The sequence below is a fragment of the Erinaceus europaeus genome, chromosome 15, assembly GCF_950295315.1.
Source record: "Erinaceus europaeus chromosome 15, mEriEur2.1, whole genome shotgun sequence".
In the NCBI taxonomy this organism is placed as follows: domain Eukaryota; kingdom Metazoa; phylum Chordata; class Mammalia; order Eulipotyphla; family Erinaceidae; genus Erinaceus; species Erinaceus europaeus.
The window spans coordinates 19,911,781-19,936,523 of record NC_080176.1 but is presented as its reverse complement, the minus strand read 5'-3'; the positions used below and the strand labels follow the sequence as shown (position 1 = coordinate 19,936,523).

The window sequence follows — 24,743 nt, the reverse complement described above, 5'->3', positions numbered from 1 at the left end:
CCACCAGGTCTTATACTTTAAAAAATGCCCACTGAGAATGGTAGTATAAGCCTCAGTACTAAACCTGGTGACAAGAAAAGAAAGAAGGAAGGAGAGAAAGAAAGAAAGAAGGAAAGAAAGAAAGGAAGGAAGGAAGGAAGAAAGAAAGAAAGAAAGAGATAGAAGTAAAAGATAGACGAGTGTCATGGTATTTGTCCTGCCAGGGTAGAAATCTTTCTGATTGCTATCAACTTTCCTGCTATGGCCACCTCTGCAGTGTCCCTTGGGTTCTTATAGCTTGTACCGTCATTTTTATGTGTTTCTTGAAATTTAAAAGGATATTTATTCATATGATAGATGGAGAATGATGGGGAGAGAGACCAGAACACCACTGAGTGCTGGCATATGGTGGTACTAGGGATAGAATCTGGGCTCCCCGGGGCCTCAGGCATGCAAATCCTTTGCTCTGATAGTTGAGCCATCTCCCCAGTCCTACAGTTATTCAGCACAGGAGCCTAATCAATGCAACCAGTACCATGTCGGCAAGCTTCACTTAGGACTGTGTCCAGAGACTTCAGGAGTGGAATGTCAACCTTCCAGCTTCATTACTCTAGTGAGATCTTTCCTAGCTCATAGGACCCCTTAATTCCATTTTGAGTGGTGCACTTCTTAACAAAAATCTCAAAACCTAGATATAGACCAGGGCTCATGAAAGAGGGCACATGTACATGTATCCATAAGTTAGGGAAAAATATACAACTTAAAGCAAAAGTGCACAATAGTTTGCAGTGAGTCAATAAATGAAGCAAGCAAGTAGAAAGACCTAAAAAGACACCTTAAAGTACCTAATGAAACAATGTCCACTTAGACCTAGATACCCTCCACACCTACCTCCTATTCCATGTCCCTCAATCACTCCAAATCACTTGTCAGACAAAGTAAGGACTACAAAAGCTGAATAAGGGCAAGAGACTGGCATACTTTAATGATGACATTTTAGTCACTACCAGGCCATCTCATCACCTGGGGCCCTAGTCAGGGAGTCCTGAGATTCCCACACAGACATGATAGGCCTGGACCTCTAACAGATCCCTCTCGCCACTGTCACTGGTCATCTCCATCAGGAACAACATAATGGACCCCTTTGTGGACCCCTATAGGATCTTGCCCTCAAAGCTGATCAACAATGGTAGGGACTGTTCCATTCTCCAAAGGGAGGTTGAACAACATACTCTATCTACCACTCGAGGAAGATGGGTCCTGCAATGAGTGCAGCCTGCAATGTTCCTAGCAACGACCACAGAATGTGAGCTCAGACCTACAGGGATGCAGAAGTACTCAGCCTTTTATCTTTTTTTAGGCTGGGTGCTGATTGTTTACAGAGTCCGCTAAGGTTCTGGCAATATCAAAAAGTGAGGGGAGGTTGGTTATAATCAGAGTCCGCCGAGGATTCCGCTGGGGATTCTGGGATGCGGAAGTGAAAGTCCACCACTTACAGTGGTTGTCTCTCCTTCATTCATTTGCCTGTGAAGTTTTCATCTCAGTTTGTGCTCTTTTCTTCATTCACTCCATCTGGAGTCTCAAAGCCCGGAGAGGGCTGAGGTCCTGTTCATGGCATTGGGGCCCTGTCCATCTGTCCTTCAGCCATAAGGGATGACCTTATGGACTCCAGAGTGCACATACGTCACCTGCAGATCAGCTGGCAGACTGCAGGCCAAGAATTCCAGGATGGGGCCAAGAGTGGACAGAGCACGTGATGCTGGATGCTCCACAGCTTGACATCTGGATGTGGCACTGGGCCTCTGACATGGAGCTGGAAAGGTCAGGGGTCAGCAAGTGACGGGGAGCCACTGAAGATGAACAGGGAAGACGGATTCATTCACACACACACTACATTAAATAAGTGTATATATAGTACACACACACACACACACACACGTGGGTTTTCATTTGTGTGTGTCTCTGTGTGTCTGTGTGTGGTTTAATATAGAGTCAGAGAGGCAAAGGCAGAGAGAGAGAAAAAGAGTAAAAGAGGCTACAGCTCCAAAGCTTCCTTTAATGCAGTGGGGGCTGGGCTTGAACCTGGGTCACGCAAAGGCAAAGCATTATTACCAAGTGAGCTACTTCACTGGTATATATTCTTTTTCTTCTTTTTAAAATGTTATGATCTTTATTTATTTATTTATTGGATCGAAGACAGTCCGAAATTGAGAGAGATGGGGAAGAGAGACAGAGGGAGAGAGACAGAGAGACACCTGCAACACTGTTTCACCACTTGCAAAGCTTTCCCCCTGCAGGTGGGGATCAAACCAGTGTCCTTGTATATTATAACTTGTGTGCTCAACCACCACCACCCAGTCAGTCCCCCTTCTTCTCCTTCTCCTTCTCCTTCTCCTTCTCCTTCTCCTTCTCCTTCTTCTTCTTCTTCTTCTTTTTAAGCTCATTGGTTGTTAGTGGAGGAAGGGGAGCAGGAAACTGAAGTTGCTGCCCATGTGTTTCTAGGCAGATATTCCAAGCTATGTTTTTGGGGAGCAGAGCAGGGGTCCTATCTTGGGGTTTCCAGGGAGATAAATGTCCTTTCCCAAGCAAAGTGCTTTGCGCTGACATGTCACTGCTCCCTGACAGGCACTGCACCCTGCCTCCCTCCCACAGAAGTTCTTATTCCCTCAGGTTTGGGTGAGAGGCAGAGACCCCCAACCTCTCAGCAGACAAGAGGGAACAAGAGGGGTTCAGGGAACAAGAGGGGTTCTCATTGGTCAGCTTCGGGGTCAGACTTGGTGCTTTCTGCAGCAGCTTGTTCATTGGCCTCCTCCATCATTTCCTTGTACTGGCGCTTGAAGAAGCCCAGCTGAGGGGAGAAAAGAGAATAAACAACCAACCAAACAAACAAACAAACAAATTCAGGTTGTCCAGTGGAAAAGAAAGAAGAGATGGTGGGGCTGATGGCACTTTCTAGAGGTGCTACTGTGGTCAAACCTTGTGCCAGGAGCAGTGGACCAGTCTGCTCCCCACTTTTCAGCAGTGCTGTGAGCTCCTGAGGGGAAGCCAGAGCCAGTGTGACCAGGCCCGTGCCCACCACCATGCCCAGAGCAGCTGTGGAGCTGGTGGCCACTGGGAAGTGCTTTGGGGAAAACATGTAAGGGGCAGAGAAGAATGAGAAGGGCCTGACTGGCTGGGAGACAGCATTATGGCTCTGCAAAGAACTCGCACGCCTGTGGCTCTCCTATATGCCAGGTTCAGTTCCCAGCCAGAGCTGAGCAGTGCTTTGAGAAAGGAAAAAAAAAAAAAAAAGAGAGACTCAGAAGGTGGCACAATGTATAAAGCATTGGACCTTCAAGTATGATGTCCTGAGTTTGATCAAACTGCCCCCCCCAGCCATCTTGGATGTACTAGAGTGACCTAATGACTTCCAGGAACAATGGAGCTGAGTAGGCACAGAGCCCCAGGTACAACTCTGGTGGCAGAGAGAGAGAGATCTGAGGGGATCTGAGGGTCAGCTAGAAAGGACAAGACAGGTGGGGAGAGGGAATGTCGAAGGTAGGAGGGGGTGCCTCCCTGGTGGTGACTAGGAATGTCTCCCTGACCCTGAGACAAGCTCTTGCCCTGTGTGAAAAAGGGGGGGGGGGGGGGTCAGATGCCCGTGACGTCAGCGTGGGCGGGGCTTACCCTGCGCAGAGCTGCAGTGATGAGCCCCAGCAGCAGCAGTCCCCCCACGGAGCTGCCCACCACCAGGGGGGCCGGGTCGTGGACCTCCAGCTCTTCCAGCACCGTCTCCACCTGGCAAGGGAGGACGACCAGGCTGAGGCCTCGGCCCCCAGCCTTCGCCTGGCCTGTTCCCGGGTCCTCCCCGGGGCCTGTCCCCTCGCTGTCCCAGCCACCCTTGGGCTCCCTCCGGGGCCCCTGGCACCCCCCACCGGCGCCACCTGGGTGCCCAGAAAGGCCTCCTGCCCCGGGAGCTGGGAGTACACGGAGGTGTCGAACAGGATCTCAGCCGCACTCAGCACCACCACCTTCTTCTGCTGCGTCTGCAGGGACAGGGGACCGGGGACAGCTTGGGGGCCAGGCTGGCGGGAGGGCTGAGCCCCGGGGTGACCTGGCCTGGCTGGGGGGCTGCATACCTGGCGGGTCCAGCTGAAGCTGAGGTTGCCCTTCAGGGTGAAGTCCAGCTCCTCCTGGAGGCCGAAGGAGGGGACGGCACAGCGGAAGCGCTGGCAGTGGGCCAGCGTGCAGTCCTGGGGACAGAGAGGTGGCATCAGGCCCCAGAAGGACAGACTGGGAGGGAGGGTGTGGAATTGAGAGGTCTGATCTGAAGGGATCTGCCATGTCTGTGGGTTAGGGGGCAGCCCTGAGGGATTTCACCAGAGTATGACCTGGATCCCCAAAGTAAGCCCCTCTGATGTGTTGCTTAAAGTGGGGGGACATGAGCACACAAAATAGCTCACTGCTTTGACATGCACACAACCTGGGTTTGAGTCCAGCTCCATACTGACAGAGGTTTTGATGCTGTGGTCTCTCTCATTCTCCCTGTCTCTCTGTCTGCCTCTCTGTCTCACTCATTCTATCTGAACCAGTCAGTGAAGTCCCAGTGACAATAACAGAATCCCCCTCACCAGCACTGGGTTTTTCTTCATTCGGGCCTGGAAGTTGACCTCAGTGGGCTTGGTTTTCTCAGAAGTGCACTGAATCGACGGTTTCTAGACAAAGACACAGATGGGAAACATCTCAGTGGGGACTCAGGGAGTCTTGGGGGGCGGGGACAGGGAGGGTTTCCTCAGGCCTGGAGTACCTGGGGGTGGAAGACCTGCAGCCCTGTCCACACATCCTCCCCGGCCAGTGACTCAGGCACCCAGAAGCTGATGTTGACGTCCAAGTCCCTGTGGCCCAGATTGTTCACCTGCACGGATGGAGAACAGTGAGGTGATGGACCCCACGCCCACCCTCCCCGACCTCCAGGGCCACCACCTGCCTGGAATCTGAGCTGGGCCTCATGGCTCTTCTCCTTCCCTGAAGCGGTGAAGTTGAGGTATTTGGTGGATTGTTCGTGACTGTGAAGAGAAGAGGCAGGAGTGGATGGGATATTAGGCCTGACGGGAAAGATGGGACTGGGGCCTTGAGGGAGACTGGAATGCAGTCAGTGGGTCAGGGGAATATTTGGGGAACAGGACTGAGCTTCAAGCTGGGTGTGAGCTTCTTGCAGAAAATGCCTGCATGGGACCTCATAGTGGTTCACTCAGTAGAGTTACAATGTGTGAGAACCAGGGTTCAAGCCCTTAGCTCCCCACTTGCAGGGGTGGGAGATCTTCCCAAGCAATGAAAACAGTATTGCTGTTATGATGTCTCCTCTTTGCCTTCTCCCTATCTCTTCTTACAAAAAGAAGGAGGAGGAGGAGGAGGAGGAGGAGGAGGAGATGATGATGAAGGAGAAAGAGGAGGAAGAAGAAAGAAAAGGGGGGAAATGGCTGTTGGGGATGGCAGAGTCGTGCAGACACTGAGCCCTGGTGGTAATAACCCTTATAGCCAAATTAAAAGTACCGGTACAAGAAATTCAAAGGAGGCAGGTGAGGGGGTGCCATGAGGGGCTGTGTCCCTGGCTACTGAGACAGCAGAAGCCCCTCACCCCCACCCTGTACCTCAGTGTCCCTCTAAGGCTGCTGGCTGGGCCTGTGGGGCAGAGTACAGCTTCCAGGCACCTCAGGCTAATGCTGATGACAGCACCTCTTTCTGGTTATTTATTTGTTCACTTCTTTACTTGTTTGTTTTTTTGTTTGTTTGTTTTTGTCTCCAGGGTTATCATTGGGCCTTGGTGCCGGCACTACAAATCCACTGCTCCTGGGGGCCATTTTTTCCATTTTATTGGCTAGGACAGAGAGAAATTGAGAGAGGAGGGGGAGATAGAGAGGAACAGAGACAGACACCTGCAGGCCTGCTTCACCAGTTGTGAAGCCACCCCCCTGCAGGTGGGGAGCCGGGGGCTCGAACCAGGTTCTTTGTTTCGCTTAATACTTCATGTACTCAATCGGGTGTGCCATTGCCCGGCCCTTCCTTCTGGTCTTTTACAGACCTCTACTAGGAGCCCTTCTCTCCTGTTACTTTGACTTGGGGGGGCTCAGAGCTGAAGGGGGTTCTGTAGAGTCTTACTGGTTTCTGGAGTGAGGTCTCACGAGGCCTACTCAGGCCTGGCCAACGCACACGGCAGTGGCCTCTCCTCCACCTTCCCAGCCCTGCTCCTCGGCTCCCTGTCCTCAGCTTGCAGAGTCTAAACTCCTGCTCCACCTCTGAAGTCCCACCTCTCTTCTGCCAAGGGACTCCCCCAAACCTCGTCTTCATTCCAGGGGCCCCTCTAGATGGCCCAACCCACACAGTCACACCTGCAGTGTACAGCGGGGCTCAGGGGCCACTCAGACCGGACTTGGGCCCCACGGAAAGAGACACCAATTCACCCTTCCCCTAAAGAGCCAGCTCGGACCACGACCTGGGGTGGGGGGTGTGCATCTGCAGGCCTCACTGTGCAGGTGTGAATGAGAGAGTGAACTGGGCCCAGAACAAGTGCATAAGACGAGCAGCGAAATGTCCCCAGGCCTTTAAGTCACAAAGGCCCGTGCACATCAGGTATGCACCTATCCCATGGGAGTTCTGCCTAGTTTTGATAACACATCAGTCATTTATTTATTTGTTTATTTGTTTATTTATTTATCTATTATTGGATAGAGACAGAAAGAGATTGAGAGGGGAAGATGAGATGGAGAGGGGAAAAGACAGAGTGACACCTGCATCCCTGCTTCATCACTCGTGAAGCTTTCCCCCTGCAGATAGGGACCAGGGACTTGACCCTGGGCCCTTGTGCACTATAATGTGTGTGCTTAACCAGGTGCACCACCACCTGGCCCCTCTCTCTAGCTCTCTCCTTTCAATCTCCCCCTCCCCTCTCAATTTCCCTCTGTCTCAAATAAATAAAGAAAATATTTTTTAAAAGGAAGAAAGAAGGGGGCCAGGTGGTGGCGCACCTGGTTGAGAGTATATGTCACAGTGCGCAAGGATCTGGGTTCGAGCCCCTAGCCCCCAACTGCAGGAGGAAAGCTTCACAGATGGTGAAGCAGGGCTGCAGGTGTCTCTCTCTGCCTCTCTCCCTCTCTATCACTCCCTTCCCTCTTGATTTCTGGCTATCTCTATCCAAATAAATAAATAAAGATAAAAATTTAAAAAGGAAGAAAGAAAAACTGGCTGTTGGGAGTAGTGGCTTCATTGTGCAGATACCAAGCCTTGGAGTGAGAAAACCCTCTGCCCTCTTCAGTGATAGGAAAGCCCCGTTTGAGGTGGTACAGGTATGATACCTGCTGATCACGGTGTAGACGGCATACTTGACAGGCAGCTGCAGCTGGAAGGTGCTGTTGCTGGTCTTGGGAGTGTTGTTCTCACTGGAGAAAGAGAAGGAGCTAGGCTGACAGGGGTCTGGGGGTATGTGGGTAGGGGTGGAGGGGTGCTGGGCCTGGGCCTGTCCCGCTCACCTGCTGACACTGGCCACCAGAAGCAACTGGTCTCCCAGTGTGGCCTTGGGGGACACGTCAAAGGTGACAGTGAAGATGATCTAGGGGGACACAGGGTAGGAGTCAGGAGAGTCATGGGGAGGGGAGAGGGAGGAGTGTGTGGTGGGGTGGGGTGGGGTGGGGTGGGGTGGGGTGGGGTGGGGTGTGGTGGGGTGTTGTGCTGACCCGGGAGCCCTCACGCAGTATGACATGGCCAGCGCTGCAGCGCGTGGTGCGGAGGCCGCGGGTCCCGCCAGGGGTGCTGTCACAGGTCAGGCGCAGGCTGCGGAACCTCGGGTGGTTCTGGGCCCACACGCGGAAGGAAAAGAGACAAACATTTGTTCATGTTCCAGTGGCTCCACGAAGAAGTCATGGGTTCTAGAAACTTCCTTCAAGTTAGAATTTTTTTTGGGGGGGAGGGAAGATAGAACAGAGAGACACTGAGATAGGAGGGGAAGTTAGAGAGGGAGACAGAAAGAGGGACACCTGCAGACCTGCTTCACCGCTTGTGAAGGTTCTCCTCAGCAGGTGGGGACTGGGGGCTTGAACCCAGATCCTTGAGCATTGTCACATGTGAGCTCAACCAGGTGTGCCAACACCCAGTACCCGTTAAGTCATATTTTAAAGTTCCTTAGACACCGCCTGATCAAACTCCAAATATCACTTAGTGTCTCTCTCTCTTTAAATTTATTGTTCTCTTCAAAAAAAATGTTGCATTATGAGAAATTTTAAATAAATATCTTTTAAAAATATTTTTGGGGCTGGGTGGTGGCGCACCTGGTTGAGAGCACATGTTACAGCGCACAAGGACCCAGGTTCAAGCCCCTGGTCCCCATCTGCAGGGGGAAAGCTTTGCAAGTGGTGAAGCAGTGTTGCAGGTGTCTCTCTGTCTCTCTTCCTCTCTATCACCCCCTTCCCTCTTGATTTCTGGCTGTTTCTATCCAGTAAATAAAATAAAGATAATAAAAAAAATAAAAAATATATTTTTAAATTTATTTTGGATAGACAGAGATTGAGAGGAGAGTGGGAAATCGAGACACCTACAGCACTGCTTCACTGCCTCTGAAACTTCTGCCTCTCACTCTCTTTCTGTCCCTCACCTTCTACCAAAAAGGGGGGCAGGAAAGGCCACCAGCACCAGTGGCAGTATTGCGCAGACATCAAGTCTCAGCAATAAACCTGGTGGCATGTAAATAAAATATATGTAAAATACTCTCAGTAAACTTATTAAATGAAGTGAAAGATTACAAAAAATGTGGAAGACAGTGTTCACAGAAAGAGAAGCCAAAAAGAAATGGAAAGCAGTCCTGTGTTCATGGACTGGAAGAATCAACTTCGTTAAAATAGTCCACTATGGACAGCAATCTAGAGATCCCACACAAGCCCTGTCAGAATTCCAATGGCATTTTTCAGGAAAATGAGAACAAAAATTCTAGGATCAGAGAGACAGTCCACTAGGTAAGATCTTTGGCGGCAGGAGATAACGCACCCGGCAGATCACACACATTACAGCAGCACCCGGCAGATCACACACATTACAGCAGCACCCGGCAGATCACACACATTACAGCAGCACCCGGCAGATCACACACATTACAGCAGCACCCGGCTGGTATATATATGGGATATATATTCCATGGAAAAATACTTTGCAATAAAAAGACTATAATGTGTCCTTTAGGACAAAATGGCTAGACCTAGAGATGATGATGCTTAGCAGAATAAGAGATGAAAAGCAACTACCAGATGGTGTCACTCATATGTGGAATCTAGAGAACTGATACACATGAACTTGGGGAAAAAAACAAACAAACAGAAGCAAACAAACTGTTTCTAAGACTTGTGAGAACTATAGTAGTTATCTTTGGAAGGCGGGAGAGGAGATTCAGAATTCTGGTGGTGGGTGTGGTATAGAATTCTACACTGTAATCCTACAATCTTGTAACCGACTGTTAATCACAAAATACTATACTAAAATAAACCAGTATGGTTTTAGCACAAAAACATACATGCAGACCACCAGAATAGAATTAAGAATCTAGAAACAAACCTACATGTAGATGAACATTCAATTTATGGCAAAGGAGCCAAAACAGACAACAAAGCTCTTCCACAAATGGTTTTGGGAACCCAGGACAGTCATATGCCAGAAAAGAAGAAAAAGAAGGAGGAGGAGGAACAAAGTAGATCATTATTTAATACCACACACAAAAACTAACTCAAAATGGATTAAAGATGTGGATAGAAAAAGGTAGAAACTAGAGCCAGGCAGTGGTGCACCTGGTTAAGCATACACACTATAGTGCATGTGGATCTAGGTTCAATCCCCTGGTCCCCACCTGCAGGGAGGAAAGTTTCATGAGTGGTGAAGCAGGGCTTCAGGTCTCTCTCTCTCTCTCTCTCCCTCTCTATGTCCCTCCCCTCTGACTCTCTCTAATAATTAATAAATAAATCATTTAAAAGAATGTTAAAAGGAGGCCAGGCAGTAGCGCACTGGACTAAGCACAAATGGCACAAAGCGCAAGGACCATCGTAAGGATCCCGGTTCGAGCCCCTGGTTCCCCACCTGCAGGGGAATCGCTGCATGGGGTAGTGAATCAGGTCTGCAAGTGTCTATCTTTCTCTCCTCCTCTCTGTCTTCCTCTCCTCTCTCAATTTCTCTTTATCCTATCCAACAACAATAGCAATGGCAACAATAATAATAACAACAACAAGGGCAACAAAATGGGAAAAATGGCCTCCAAGAGCAGTGGATTTATAGAGCAGGCACTGAGCCCCAGTGATAACCCTAGAGACAAAATAAATAAGTAAATAAATAAATATAAAATATTTAAAAGTGTTTAAAAAAAAGAAAAACTTAAATACTGGTGAAACAGTGCTGCAACTGTCTCCCTCCCTCTCAATTTCTCTCTGTCTCTCTCATAAATATGTATTAAATACTCAAAAACATAAATTTTAAAAACTCAGAAAACACAGGGAATACATTCGCAGACCTCAACTACCAAGAAGCCTTTGGGGACTCAACTCTAACAGCAAAGGAAACAAGGATAAAGATAAATAAATTGTAATATAGAATGTTAATAAATAAACAACTTGGTGTCTTAACAGTATCATCACAAGACTTGCATGTGTGAGATCCTAAAGGTCTCAGGTTCAAAAAAACACCAAAAGCTGAGAACAATCTTTCTCTATGTCTCATAAAAACAGACCTTAAAACAAACCAAAACTGTTTCCCTTTGACTCCCTGTGGACCTAGTTCTGTCTTCTAAAACAAGAATTGCCAAGCAACAGCCCATCAAATTTTACAAATAAAGTTTTTTATAGTGAATAAATTCTTATTATATTTATTTATTTGTTTATTAATTTATTTATTTGAAAGATAGGAGGAGAGAGAGAAAGAACTAGATATCACTCTGGTACATGTGCTGCCAGGGATCAAACTCAGGACCTCATGCTTAAGAGTCCAATGCTTTATCCACTGCGCCACCTCCCAGACCACTACAAATAAAGTTTTATTGAAACCCATCTATGTCAGCTCACATACCTATAGTCAACAGCTGTTATCCCTCTAAAGAGCAGATTGGGATAGATGTGACAAGACACCACATGGCTGATAAAAGTTGAAATTATAAAACTATGTTGCCATTTATAGGAAAAGTGTGTCAAGTCCTAGTTTAGAATCACCAGTACAGTCAACAGCATTGTTTACAGAACAAAATTTTAAAATATTTGAAGGCTGGGGTAAGCAGTGACACACCCGGTAGAGTTCACATGTTATGTGTGCAAGAATCTGGGTTCAATCCCCCATCCTCATCTATGGGGGAGGAAGCTTCACAAATGGTGAAGCAGGGTTGTAGGTGTCTCTGTTTCCCTCTCCCTTTCTCTTTCTCCCTTTCTTTTTGATTTATCTCTGTCTCTATGAAATAAATAACGTGAGAGACACAGAGAGAAAGTTCAAAATTCAAATGCCACAGTCCAGAGGTGGTGCAGTGAATAAACTGTTGGATTCTCAAGCATGAGGTCCCAAGTTTGATTCATGGCATCACATGTGCCAGAGTGGCATTCCAGCTCTTTCTAGCTCTCTTTCATTAATAAATAAGCCTTCAGATATTTTTTGAAGGCCCAAGATATACTTTTCTTTAAAAGAGGAATATGATTGAAAAGTCACTTAAGGTAGAAGTCTTCTGGCTCATGTTAGCAGGCTTTTGGAAAGTCAGTCCTAAGAGTCATGTCTCTAAAATGTAATACTCAGAGCAGCCCAGGAGGCTTAGACTCTCAGTCATGAGGTTCTGAATTTGAGGCCCAGTGCCACATGGATCAGAGTGGTTCTCTGCTTCTCTCTCTCTCCCTCTCCCTCTCCCTCTCCCTCTCCCTCTCCCTCTCCCTCTCCATCCCTCCCTCTCTCTCTCTCTCATTAATAAATATTTTTTAAATGCAATACCCAGAGCTGAACCCAGCATAAGTGAGGCAATCCCCAAACAACACAACCTCATCCACCCAAGCACCAGTGACAGCAATGGAGTGTGAGAGCAGACCCAGCCCAGGAGCCCATGCTTCTAATGCCCGAGGTCAGGGGGGATGGGGGGGCTACCTGTCCCCCAGTGACACGGCGGTAAGACAGCCCAGCTGGGTAGGAGAAGGTGACCGAGGTCCCGTAGGAGTCTTCGCCATTGTTCCACACTGCCACCTGCATGGCCAGCTCCAGGTCGCTCCCCACCAGCAGGGTGTCTATACTAGGTATTGGGGTGCAGAGAAACTGATTCCCAGGCTGGGGCGAGAAGTGAGTGGGGAGTGGGCAGAGTAGGAAGGCAGGAGAAGGGGGGACAGGGAGTCTGGTTTCTCAGCCCAGGGAACACTGTTAGGAAGAGCTGGGGCCAAGGACTGGGCCCTAGGCCACAGCAGGATTTGGGGGTGTTGGGGGGTGGGCTAGGATGGATATAAGGGGGTAGAAGCTCACTCAGGGAAGCCAAGGGAGATGCCGAGGTTGTCCTGACACACATGGTCAGCTCCGCAGTTCTTCTCAAAGGGGAGCTGAGAGTGAAGTCAAAGGGGGGCTTGCCCTGAGATCTGGAGTCCACCCCCCACCTCCCCTCAGCCCCCCCCTCCCAGGAGTTCCCACCCTGGGGACTCACAGAGGCTGTGAAGTATCTCTGAGCGTCCACAGCCAGCATCGGCTGAAGGTTCCCAATGGAAGGGTTGGCGTTGCCCACCAGGGAGAAGTGGAGACGCAAGGTGATGGGGGTCACCGCGTCCTCCACACAGGCCTGGAGGACAGATGGGCATTGACAAGAGCAGGGGACGGAGCTCACCGGGTAGAGAGCACACGTTGCTAGATGTCAGGACGGGGTTCAAGGGGAGAGAGCGTCTCGAGTGGTAGAACAGCGCTGAAGGTGTCTCTCCTCTCAGTGTCTCTATCTCCCTCCTTGTGTCTCACTGCTATAAAAAAAATGGCTGCCAGAAACAGTGGAGTCAGGCAGGCACTGAGCCCTAGCAGTAACATGAACAAAAAAGATAAATAAGAGCACAGGTATATGTGGAATATAGAGCACTGGGACACAGAAACTGGCAAAGAAGAGAGGAAGAAAGAGATAAAGGGAGTGGGGGAAGGAAGGGTAGCCAGACCTCAACTGGCCTCTAAATTTTGTGGTGGGGCTACGTGTGGTGTGGAACCTGTTATTACAACATTACCCCTGTAATGTTATAATCTTGTAAATCTCTATGAAATCTCTAATAAAAATGATTAATTAATTAATTAACATTACTTGGGGGGGGAAATCAGAGCACTGCTAAACCCCAGTTTCTGTTGGTGCTGGGGATTGAACCTGGAGCCTCAGAGCCTCAGAGCCTCAGAGCCTCAGAGCCTCAGGCATGGAAGCCTTTTGCCAACCCATTACACTATCTCCTAGGCCCTAAAGAAATGAAATAAAGGGGTTGAGCGGTAGCACACCTGGTTGAGCGCACACGTTAAGATGTGCAAGGACCTGGGTTCCAACCTCCAGCCCCCACCTGCGGGGGCAAAGCTTTGCAAGTGGTGAAGCAGGGCTATGGGTGTCTCTCTGTCTCTCTCCCTCTCTATCTCTCTCTACCCTCTCGATTTCTGGCTGTCTCTGCCCAATAAACAATGATAATAACAATTTTAATTGTTTAAAATAAAGAAATGAAATAAATAAATAAGAGCAGGCGGCTGAGGCACAGGCCCTCACAGTTTTTAGTGGTGTGGGGCCCTTCTCTTTATGTAGAAACAGTGTGTGTGTGTGTGTGTGTGTGTGTGTGTGTGTGTGTGTGTGTGTGTGTGTGTGTAGCACTCCCTGTGCAGAATCTGGGCTCCCTCTGCCATGGCCTTTCTCCTCCCAGTCTCCCCCATAGCTCCCTCACTCCATCTGGGTCATGTGCAGCTTCCCTGCTCCCAGACTTCTCCCAGCACCCTCTCTGCACTGGGACTCCATCCATGGGGTCTTTCCCCAGAATGCCCTGGGGGTGTGGCTGTCCCCTGCTAGGTCCCCTGGGCCTAGGATACACCGAGTCAGAGGAGCAGCTCTGCAGCAAGAAGGTGTTTGCGGTTCACTCACTCACTCACTCGTTCATTCAGTAGGCTGGGTGCCACACCAGGGCATACACCCCAGTCTTCTGTACTCAGGCCACTGCTTCCCGCTCCAAGTCACCTCTGTGGCTGGGCCCCCAGGCCCCCTTACCGGGAGGAGCAACTTCACCTCCTCGCAGTGGTATCTCAGCCCCAGTACTTGGACCCGAGTTAGGTTCCAGGTGTTCGTCTCCTTAAAGATGGCCCTGGGACTCAGTCGACCAGGGTCAAGGGTCAGGTCAAAGGTCACAGTGCTCAAGAGGTCCCCTAAGAGATTGAGAGGCAGGGACTCATGGTGTGGGGGGGGGCCAGTGAGGGTCCCCAGGGTCCTCAGAGTCCAGGCTCCCTGTGTTCTGGGAAGGAGGAGCACTCACCGTTGAGAGTCTGGGGCCTTTGGAAAATCTTTAGGCAGATGGTGGCTTGGCTCAACTCCTGCTTAGAGGCTGCCTGCTCCCCACATTCAAACACAGATCTGGGGATCTCAGCCGGCAAGAAGCGGATGTTCACCTCCACGCTGAGCACAGGCCTGGTCCTGCAGGAGGAGCCTGAGCTGAGGACAGGCTCTGGGGTGGGGCTGTGCAGGCTGGCATCCCAAGGTGAGCTGAGGAGCTGAGGAGCGCTGGGAGAAGCTCCATCCTCACCTGAACAGCAGCGCGTGTTCCCGGGCCCCCACAGCCAGGTCCAGCAGCCCATCCCCCGTGAGGTCCTGACCCCCACTCAGCGCCTGTCCAAAGTGCTGGAGCCTGGAGGACAGCTGGGAGGCTGCCACCCGCTTGGGGGAGGCGGTGGGGGAGGAGAGACTGGTTAGAAATAAATGACAGGGAGTCGGGCGTTAGCGCAGCGGGTTAAGCCCACGTGGCGCAAAGCACAAGGACCGGCATAAGGATTCCACTTCGAGCCCCAGGCTCCCCACCTGCAGGAGAGTCACTTCACAGGCGGTAAAGCAGGTCTGCAGGTGTCTATCTTTCTCTCCCCCTCTCTGTCTTCCCCATCTCTCTCCATTTCTCTATCCTATCTAACAACAACCACATCAATAACAACAATAATAACTACAATAATAAAAACAAGGGCAACAAAAGGGAATAAATAAATAAATATTTTTAAAAGAAAAAAATAACAAAGGCCCAGGCAATGGTGCACCCAGCAGAGTGCACACATTACCATATGCAAGGACACACGTTTGTGTGCCTGGTCCCACCTGCAGGGGGGAAGCTTCATCAGCAGTGAGGCAGTGTTGCAGCTGTCTCTCTCTCCCTCTCCCCTCTCAATTTCTCTCTGTCCTATCTAATAAAATAAAGAAGAAAAAGCAAAGGCTGTCAGGAGAGATGGATTCGCCACACTGCCCACAAGCCCCAGTGACAGCCCTGGCGGCAATAAAAAACAAACAAAATTTTAATTTAAAATAATAATTTAAATCAAGAGAAAGAAATGAAGTGAGGAATAGGGAGGTAGACTGGCCAGAGACAGGAAAAAGAGGAGAGTTTGGGCCTTTGTCTCCAAGAAGTTTCTAAAGCTTCTAAATGATGAACCAAGGGCAGTTTCCTAACAGTGGGTTCTCCTTAGTCCCCTAACATCTCGTCTTTTGCTTGGAGGGACATGGCCGAGTTCTCTAGGATCCTGTCAGCCGTGGGATGCGTTCACAGCAGCCGGGTACAGAAACACCTGGCATATTCCAGGCACAAGCATATGGGTGTCATCTGGCAAGACTGAGAGGGAGCAGAGGCTCAGAGCACTCAGGGACATGAAAGGGCAAAAGGACAGGCCCAAAGAGGAACTGATGGGCCAGAGGGAGCCAGACTAAACAGAGCAGCGGGCAACAGAAAACCAGGAGACACCAGTCACTTCTCTTCCCCTGCCTGTGATTTCATCTGTGAAATGGGCTTGCTGATACCTGGCCTGTGCACTTTGTTGAGTTGCTGGGAGGGCTACCAGGTGGACCCCTTTGAATATTAGAAGCCGGGGGGGGGGGCGGATTTCATAGCAACAGGATCCACTCCCAGGCCTTACCTGGCTGTGGGTGGGGCTGATGCCCAGGCTCGATGTCCCATGAAACAGGTAGACGGCGCCCTGGTTCTCCTGCTCTCCAGGGGCTCCCACGGCCACATCCGACAGTTGGTCCCCATTCACATCCCCCAGCACCGTCAGAGCCGCCCCAAAGCGCGCCCAGGGGTGGCCCTGCACCCCTCGGAGTACAGCAACCTCACAATGCCAGCCAGCCCTCTGCAGAGCAGGGCGGGTCAGGATCCCACACTTGGCAGCACCCCCAGTCACCTCCCGGCCCTTCCTAGCCCCACTCACCCCCCTGGGCAAGGGGCACACGGACACCTGACCCCCCCGAGTCTGCTCATAGTAGTGGGGGGCCCCGATGAGCACCAGGTCAGAGTTGCGATCTCCATCTACATCCACCGAGCAGAGGGACGCCCCAAAGTAGGAGCCGATCTGGGGGTGCAGAGGCTGAGGTCATCCCCCCGGCCCAGCCACCAGGCCTCAGAGACTCTCCTCCCTTGCTCCCAGGCTCCCCATAGCTGACCTGGGTCCCTGTGACCTCAGCCTTCAGCCTCCACTGCCCGAGTGACGGGGTGAACAGCACCACCTTCCCCACGTGCTTGTGGCGGGGGGCCCCCAGGACCAGGCTCTGCACCCCCTTCCGAAAGGCCAGCTCAGTGGAGTAACCTGAGGAGGCCAGGGCTCAGCACGAGGTCCCCACACCCCCAGCCCCCACCCCCAGCACAGCTCTCCTCACCCAGGTAAGAGTCCTTCATGTCCCCATTGGCCTGTGACATGTTGATGAAGGTGGGTGGCATCTTTGTGGGGTACAGGAAGGCACCTCCAGACCAGCTGAAGCTCCCCACGGCACCCAGCACAGGTCCATCCTGGGGGGGGGTGTCCCAGGGCTGAGTGGGTGGCGACCTGCTCTAGAGAACCCCAGGCAGCCACCACCCCCTTTGGCTGACCCTCCCGTTTTCCCTCCTCCCACCACCCCCCAGGAGGAGTCTGGGGCCCCCACTCACGGGTGTGAGCACCGCACTGAAGCCTTCCTGAGACATCTCAAACTCAAAGGAACTGCTGTTCCCTGTCTGTGTCCCTGGAAGGAGACACCCATCCGGGTTCAGTGGGGCCGGACAGGCTGTGCCTTGGCTCTCAGAGGATCTGACGTTGCGGGGAGGGAGGGCTGGCTGGGGCCCAGGGCACAGGACAGCGGGCAGAGGTTCACGTTCAAGAGGGAAAAGGACTTCCGGGGAAGGGGTCAGGGGGACCCCCACAACTGACCCTCGATGGCAAAGATCTTCTCTTTGAGCTTGTTCTGAATGTCTCTCAAAGCGTCGAAGTTCTCCACTCGGAAGATGTGTTCGTTGGCAGGTGCTGAGGCGATGGCTACCAGCTCTTTCCAGGAAGTCTCCTTTATAAAGGCTGAGCCCACCTGTCACCATCCCCCAATTCAGTGAACATCACTGTGGACCCCCCCCCCAGCAACCCTGCCTGGGCAAGGCTATCACCCCCCGGTGCCGGAGGTGAGGAGGGGAAATGAGACTCAGGCAAGATATCTTGGAGGAGGTTGGGGACAAGGAATGTGAGCGGTGCAGGCCAGGAAAGAGTTTTCATCCTGCTGGCAGGAGAGGATCAGTTTTTTTGTTGTTGCTAAATATTTATTTATCTGATTTGACTGGACAGAGAAAAATTAAGAGGAGTAGGGGAGAGAGGGAGAGAGAGAAAGAGAGACACCTGCAGCACTGATTCCCTGCTCATGAGTTCTACCCTTCAGGTGGGGAATGGGAACTTGAACCCAGATCTTGGTGGATGGCAGCATATGGGCTCAGCTTCCTAGACACTCCTCCCCCCCTTTTTTTTTTTTTAATAACTAGAGCACTGTTCTGCTCTGGCTTATAGTGGTGCAGGGGGTTGAACCTGAGGCTTTGGAGTTTCAGGCATGAAAGGGTTTTTGTGTTTTGTTTTGTTCTGTTTTGTTTTGTTTAACTATTCTGCTGGGACCCCAACCAGAGACTCAGCTTTGGCATTTGGGTCTCTGTCCTCGAAAGGGAAGTTGTTGGGACATGGGGGGGTGGGGGGGTACAGTGGATAAAACACTGGACTCTCGAGCACGAGCTCCTGAGCTTAACCTCTGGTATTGTGCATGCCAGAGTGGTGCACTTATTCTCTCTCATTAACAAATAAATTGATTAATTAGAAAGAAACAAAGAAAGAGTGAGAAATAGCGTAATGCTCCTGCAAAAGACATCTTCATGCGCAGCGGGTTAAGCGTAGGTGGCGCAAGGCACAAGGACCGGCATAAGGATCCCTGTTCGAACCCCGGCTCCCCACCTGCAGGGGAGTCGCTTCACAGGCGGTGAAGCAGGTCTGCAGGTGTCTATCTTTCTCTCCTCCTCTCTGTTTTCCCCTCCTCTCTCCATTTCTCTCTGTCCTATCTAACAACGATGACAACAACAACAATAATAACTACAACAATAAAACAACAAGGGCAACAAAAGAGAATAAATAAATAAAATAAATATTTTAAAAAATTATAAAAAAAAAAGACATCTTCATGTCTGAGACTCTAAAGTCCTATGTTCAATCTCTAGCACCACCATAAGCCAAAATTGAGCAGTGTTCTGGGAAAAAAGGAACAAGAAGAAGGAGGAGAAGGAAGAGGAGAAGGAGGAGGAAAAGGAGGAGAAAAGAAAAAGACAGGATCTTGGACAACCCCACATCTTACCCCAACTGCATAGCGAATGATGCCCTTATTCTTAGCCTGGGGGATGACATTCTGATAATCCAGGGGATCCATAAATTTCTCCCCATCGGTGATGACAATGAGAATCTTGGAGGCATCTGTCCGGGCCCCTCTCAAGGGACTGAATATTTCATTTCTGTTATGGAAGAAAAAAGTCTAAAGGCCTATGAGCAGAGAATGAGAAGCCCTTTCTTCTAGAAGGTTTCTGGTCCCACCTGCTCCCCTCCCTCATAGACCCATTTCCATTTCTCTCTCTCTCTCTCTCTTTCCCTTTCCCTCTCTCCCCTTCTCTCCTTTTCTTTCCTTTGCCACCAAGGCAGCGGCAAAGACTGGGGTCTGCATGGCTCCACCATTCCTGGTGACCATTTTTTTTTAAATCGAGGCAGAGAGAGAGAGAGAGATTGGGAGAGGGAGCTACAGCACTTCTTTTCTGTTCATGAAGCTTCTCCCCTGCAGGTGGGGACTGGGGAGCTGAGCCTGAGTCCTTGGGCATGGTAATGTGTGACCTCTACCAGGTGAGCCCCTACCAACCCCCCTCCACTAGGCCAGTTCTCATGGAGGCAGGTGATACCCAAAGAAAGATCTGGATGCTTCAGGGAGGGGGAACCTGGGAGGATCCAGGACTCACGTGACGAATCGGATGGCCGAGGCTGTGTAGGTATACCCAGTCAGCTGTCGCACTGAGCTCAGCAGGCCCAGTGGGTCTGAACTCCTCGAGAATTCGCTAAATGTGAAGTGGGTCCTGTACCCACTGGAGAACTGCACCAGAGCAAACTGGGACAGGGGAGACGGGGCTGGCTGAGGCACCTCTAGGGGAACCCCAGTCCCCTCCCCCTGACATCCCCCCACCACCTGCAGACTCAAGGGCCCACCTGGGTTGTGGGCCTGGGGAACTGGCTCATCACATTCTGCACAAAGCTCAGCATCTTGGCAAAATCATTCTGTTCGATGCTTCCAGAACCATCAATCAGGAGCACAATGTCCTGCTCCTGCTTTGGGCACTCTGAGAAGGAGGTGGCACCCAGGTGAAACAGTGCTAGAGCCCAGGACCTCGGTCCAGCCACAAGCAGCCACCCCCACCCCAGGGCTTCCCTGACTCCCTGCCCCAGCCTCTCAAATGGGGGCTTCTGTGTTCTGGAAGTTTCTAAAGAGGCTACAATTCTGATTCATCTGGTGGCATCCGGTCCAGGTGTGTGTGTGGGGGGAGGTAGAAGTCAGAGACCCCTCCTTCTGCCTCTTTGTCTGGGTCCTTTTCCCAGGCCATCCCTTCAACACCCCAACAACCCAGCAATGGGAGGATCCTGCTCCAGACTCTAGTCAGCACCTGTCTTTTCTGGTCCGTGCCAAACTGTACTTCTGTTAAATGTCTGGAATGTCACCCCAGGTGACAGCCACACACTGGCCCTGCTGTGGGCTCAGCCTAAAGAAAAGCCCACTCCCAGGGGGCTGGGCAGTGGCACCAGGTTAAGTGCACATTGTGCCAAGTGCAGGGACCGGCACAGGATCCCGGCTCAAGCCCCCAGCTCCCCACCTGCAGGGGGGTTGCTTCGCAAGCGGTGAAGCAGGTCTGCAGATGATCTTTCTCTCCTTCTCTCTGTCTTCCCCTCCTCTCTGTTTCTCTCTGTCTTATCCAAAAACAACAACAGCAGCAGCAGCAACAACAGTGGGAGAAAGATGGCCTCCAGGAGCCACAGTGCAGGCACCGAGCCCCAGTGATAACACTGGAGGCAAAAAAAAAAAAAAAAAAACTGAAGGAAAGAAAGAAAGAAAAGAATGAAAAAAAAGAAGAGCCCATTCCCTTACCGAGTAAAGGGGGTCTGGTCCTCAGATGAGGACACCGTAGCATCTCAAGAAGACACTCCCCAGGCCTGACTCTCAGATCCCCCTCCTGCCCCAGAGAACTCCCACTGGGGAGAGTGGTGTGTTCTGAGGGGGCCCATTATCTGAGGGTGAGATCTAGAGCCCCAGAGGTGCCGGAAGGAGCACCCCCATCCTGGGCCAAATATAGTTCCCCAAGGGCTGAAGTGTGAATGTGAAACCAGGGAGGGAGAGGCGCTCTGGGCTGAAATTGAAGCAAGTCCACTTCCTGATCCCCTCTGCTCTCCCCTTGGCCTATGCACACCACACACATGCGTACAAACACATGTGCATATGAGCAGGCACACGTGTGCACCTATACACATGCGGGCACACACACACACATGCAGATTTATACATGCCCTCCCACAGAAACACACATGCATGCAAATACGTGTGCCCACGTCTGTGGACATGTGAAATCATATGCTTGTGCACAAACCCACAGGGTGCAGGTGCACACACATGCAAGCACACACCTAGACATACCTGTGTAGTTGTATGTAGATGCAAGGGTACACACGTGTGCATGTCTATATGCACATGCAGTAGGCATGTGCACACACATGTGTGCGAGCACATGCATGTATGTACACAGTCACAAATTAAAATGCATACCTGTTCACAGCTGCCTATGGATGCCAACATATATGGGCACGAATCCATACATGCCCCCCCAGAGATAATTCAATCAGACTGTCCACGGCTGCATCACTCTCTCCCGGCCCAGCACCCACCCCAGGCACGGCGGGGGAGGAAGGGAGCTGCCCCTCCCTCTGAAAAGAGCAGAGGCAGAGCTACCTGAGCCCTGAGCAGAACCCTGGGGGCGGCTCTCCTGCTGTTAGCCTCAGTGCTGGTTACTAGCACTCCCACACACAGATGAGGGGCCAGGTCAAGGAGGACCTTGTCGTGCGTACAGAGGGGTGGACAGTGACGCCTCAGCCTGGGTTTGGAGCCAGCAGAGCAATCAGTCAATTTTTAGAGTCTTCCTCTTCCCCCTTCTTCTCTTTTTTTAAAAATTTATATCTATTTATTTATTTTCCCTTTTGTTGCCCTTGTTGTTTTTTATTGTTGTTGTAGTTACTATTGTTGTTGTTATTGATGTTGTTGTTAGATAGGACAGAGAGAAATGGAAAGAGGAGGGGAAGACAGAGAGGGAGAGAGAAACACAGACACCTGCAGACCTGCTTCACCATTTGTGAAGTGACTCCCCTGCAGGTGGGGAGCCGGGGGGCCTGAACCAGCATCCTTATGCAGGTCCTTGTGCTTCGTGCCATGTGCACTTAACCTGCTATGCTACGGCCCTACTCCCTTCGACTCCTTTTCACTATGGCTTTATGGCTCCATGTTGACTTTTTCAGACAGAGAGAGAGGCAGAGAGAGGGAAAAACACCACAGCACGAAGCTTCCCCCAGCACAGTGGGACAAGGTGTGGCCTCAAACCTGGGTCCTGTGCATGGCAAAGCAGCACACTGTCCAGGTGAGCTACCTGCCCAGTCCCAGATCCTTCTGGCTTGTCCAGTCTGACCCCACTGTACTCCCATCCACTGTGGGGCCTCCACACTCACCCTGCAGGGTCTGGGGAAGCTGCTGGGCTGTCAAGGAGGGTGCAGTGAACAGAAAGCAGAAGCCTTTCAGGTTCAAGTTCTCCCGGCAGGCTTGGTGCACCGTGGGACCGCAGGCCTGGGGACTCAGAGATGCAGTGTCCCTGCCCTGCCCTCCCACCACCTGCACCCCCGTCTCCCCAAGGGCCTGCCCCAACCAGACAAACTCACCAACAGGCGGGAAGGTCTGGTGGTAGCCACCAGGGACAAGCCAAGGGACATGTTCACAGCCTCTGGGGGGACTGAAGAATAGGGGGTGGGGTCACCTCAACCCCAGGAGATGGGAGATCTTACAGTGCAGGGGCTCCCAGGGTCTGAGGGATCCAGAGATGGGTGTGCAGGTGGGAAGGCCCTGAGGGGGACTGATGGGGTGGGTGTGCAACTCACCAGTCAGCTGGATGGGTGTGCAGACGCCCGTTGTGTGCTCACACTTGTAGAGGTTGCCAGTCTGGTTGGTGCCCCGTATCTCCAGGGGGTCTCCAACTATCACCCTAAGTGTGGGGGTGGGGGCAAGGAGCAACACAGTCAAGCTTGGGGACCTCAGCAATGTTGACTCAGTGAAAAAGAGGGAACAGGGTAATAGTCTGGTAGGGAGGGTGCCTGCCTGGCTTTGCACATGACCCAGATTTGAGTCCCAGCATCACATGGGATGGACGCAGCATCAGAGGAAGCTGTGATGCTATATTTTCTGGCTCTGGCTCTGAATGAAAAAGCAGTGCCAGGAACAGGGAAATCATAGCATTACTCTGCAAGTAATATTACTAATAGTGATAATAACCATTAAAAAATAGAAAAGTAAAAGAACATTAAAACCAGACTGCCAAAAAAAAAAAAAAAAACCAGACTGCCTATCCAGCAAGTCTGCCCCACCTCTCTGAGTATCACCTCCCTGGAAGAATGAAGATGAAGAACAATTCCAGTCCCACATGGGGACCCGGGGAGAGAGCCTAGTGGTTCTGTAAAAGGTTCTCATGCCCGAGGCTCCCAGGTCCCAGGTTCAATTCCCGGCACTGCTGTAAGCCAGAGCTGAGCTGTACTCCAGTTAAATACATACGTGCATACATGCATACATGCATACATAAAACTAGGCAAAGGTGCACCCAGTAGAGTGCATATGTCACGATGTGCAAGGACCTGGGTTCAAGTCCCCACTCCCCACCTGCCGTGGGGAAGCTTCTTGAACATTGAAGCAAGTCTGCAGGTGTCTCTCTCCCTCTCTATCTCCCCCTCTTCTCCCTCTCTATCTCCCCCTCTTCTCCATCTCTATCTCCCCCTCTTCTCTCAACCCTTGTCTCTATCCAAAAGAAATAACTAAAAATAAAATAAATTTTAAGAATTAAAAAAGCCCCCCCCCCGAGATTTTTGCCCTGTTTTCTGGGGGAGGTTTGGCTGCTGAGAGCTCAGTAAACCCTTGGTGAGTGACCGACTGCCCATCTCGTGGGACCATATAAAGGACTCAGTCAGCACCCACCCAGGCACTGCACCAGGCTCCCGGTGAGCACTCAGCAAGCACCGCTAGCAACTGGGGACAGTGGAAGGGCCAGGCGACACCTGCCTTGTGCCCAGCTCTTCTGGGACTTTTGGGGATTGACACACCAGACAGAGGAAGTTTCTGAAGTGGCTGGGCACCGGAAAGAGCAGGGAGAGGGCTGGTGGGACCCCAGACCAGTGCTCACCAGGAGTTGGCATACTGGGCCACGGTGTGTCCAAAACCAGCGCTGTCCCGGTGGAAGGTGGTCGGCCTGTCAGTGTCCAGGTTGAAGCTGAGAGAAGCAGCCACAGCTGGGGAGGAGGGAGGCGAGGACAGTGACTCTGGAGCAGGGCCCACTCCTATTTCAGGCCCCCGTACTCCACAAGCCCCAGTTGGGCACTGGTCCCCTCAACCTCCTCTCCCTGAACCTCAAACCCTGGGTGCCCTCAGGCTCCCCAGGCCCCGGCCATGCCTTTCCCACGGTTCTCACACAGGTCTTACTCCAAGGCCCTGCTGGCAAGCTCAAGTTCTCCATTCTCACAGAGTCATACCCAAGCCTTGCAGACACTCCTCTCCCACCTCCAGCCCAGGGGGCCGTCAGAGGAGAATCCGGAGCCACTTGGGGATGGGAACGGGAATGAGGGTGGGGGGCTGCTATGGACACAGCACACGCCTGACTTGCACTCATGGAAGATATTTCTAGAGAGTCCAGGCCATCATATCTGCTTCCAGCAATTCTTAAACCCAACCCAGCCTTCAAATCGGTTTCTGATACCCTCTCCCTCCACAAACTCCAGACCCCCTCAAAGCCCACATGGCTCCAGCATCCAGGCTCAATCCTGAAGGTGTATCTTCTGTGTCTTCCTGGACCCCAAGCCCTGCTGCCAATTCTCAGGGGACGCCTGCTTACCCATCGACAGGAGGAAGGGTACCCGGGTCCCAGGCATGGTCCGGCAGTCAGAGGTGCAGTGAGCTAGTGGGAGGTCAAGTGGCTGGA

General features: G+C 51.5%; 1 protein-coding gene across 1 annotated transcript; it reads right to left on the bottom strand.

Moving 5' to 3' along the window:
* Nucleotides 1-1,306: 1,306 nt before the first annotated feature.
* Nucleotides 1,307-24,743, bottom strand: ITGAX (integrin subunit alpha X). Its single transcript, XM_060173111.1, has 30 exons — nucleotides 24,657-24,743; nucleotides 23,952-24,057; nucleotides 22,663-22,766; nucleotides 22,447-22,517; nucleotides 22,240-22,354; nucleotides 19,687-19,817; nucleotides 19,443-19,588; nucleotides 18,797-18,950; nucleotides 17,353-17,503; nucleotides 17,094-17,167; nucleotides 16,826-16,955; nucleotides 16,613-16,755; nucleotides 16,381-16,521; nucleotides 16,090-16,302; nucleotides 14,724-14,854; nucleotides 14,457-14,614; nucleotides 14,195-14,349; nucleotides 12,635-12,766; nucleotides 12,460-12,533; nucleotides 12,094-12,235; nucleotides 7,689-7,805; nucleotides 7,485-7,564; nucleotides 7,311-7,394; nucleotides 4,946-5,024; nucleotides 4,766-4,873; nucleotides 4,590-4,673; nucleotides 4,098-4,211; nucleotides 3,903-4,004; nucleotides 3,646-3,756; nucleotides 1,307-2,827 (listed from the first exon to the last, which is right to left on the bottom strand). Exons 1-30 carry the CDS (start codon nucleotides 24,691-24,693, stop codon nucleotides 2,729-2,731), a joined length of 3,486 nt encoding a protein of 1,161 aa, XP_060029094.1. The 5' UTR covers nucleotides 24,694-24,743; the 3' UTR covers nucleotides 1,307-2,728.

What these genes read in the sequence shown, in the direction of transcription:
- ITGAX (XM_060173111.1), bottom strand. Translation starts at nt 24,693, where the DNA reads ATGCCTGGGACCCGGGTACCCTTCCTCCTGTCGATGG. An exon ending in GAAGATCTTTGCCATCGAGG is followed by an intron (nt 17,168 to 17,352) that starts GTCAGTTGTGGG and finishes GTCTCCTTCCAG; the next exon opens with GGACACAGACAGGGAACAGC. An exon ending in GCTTCAGCTGGACCCGCCAG is followed by an intron (nt 4,005 to 4,097) that starts GTATGCAGCCCC and finishes CTGTCCCTGCAG; the next exon opens with ACGCAGCAGAAGAAGGTGGT.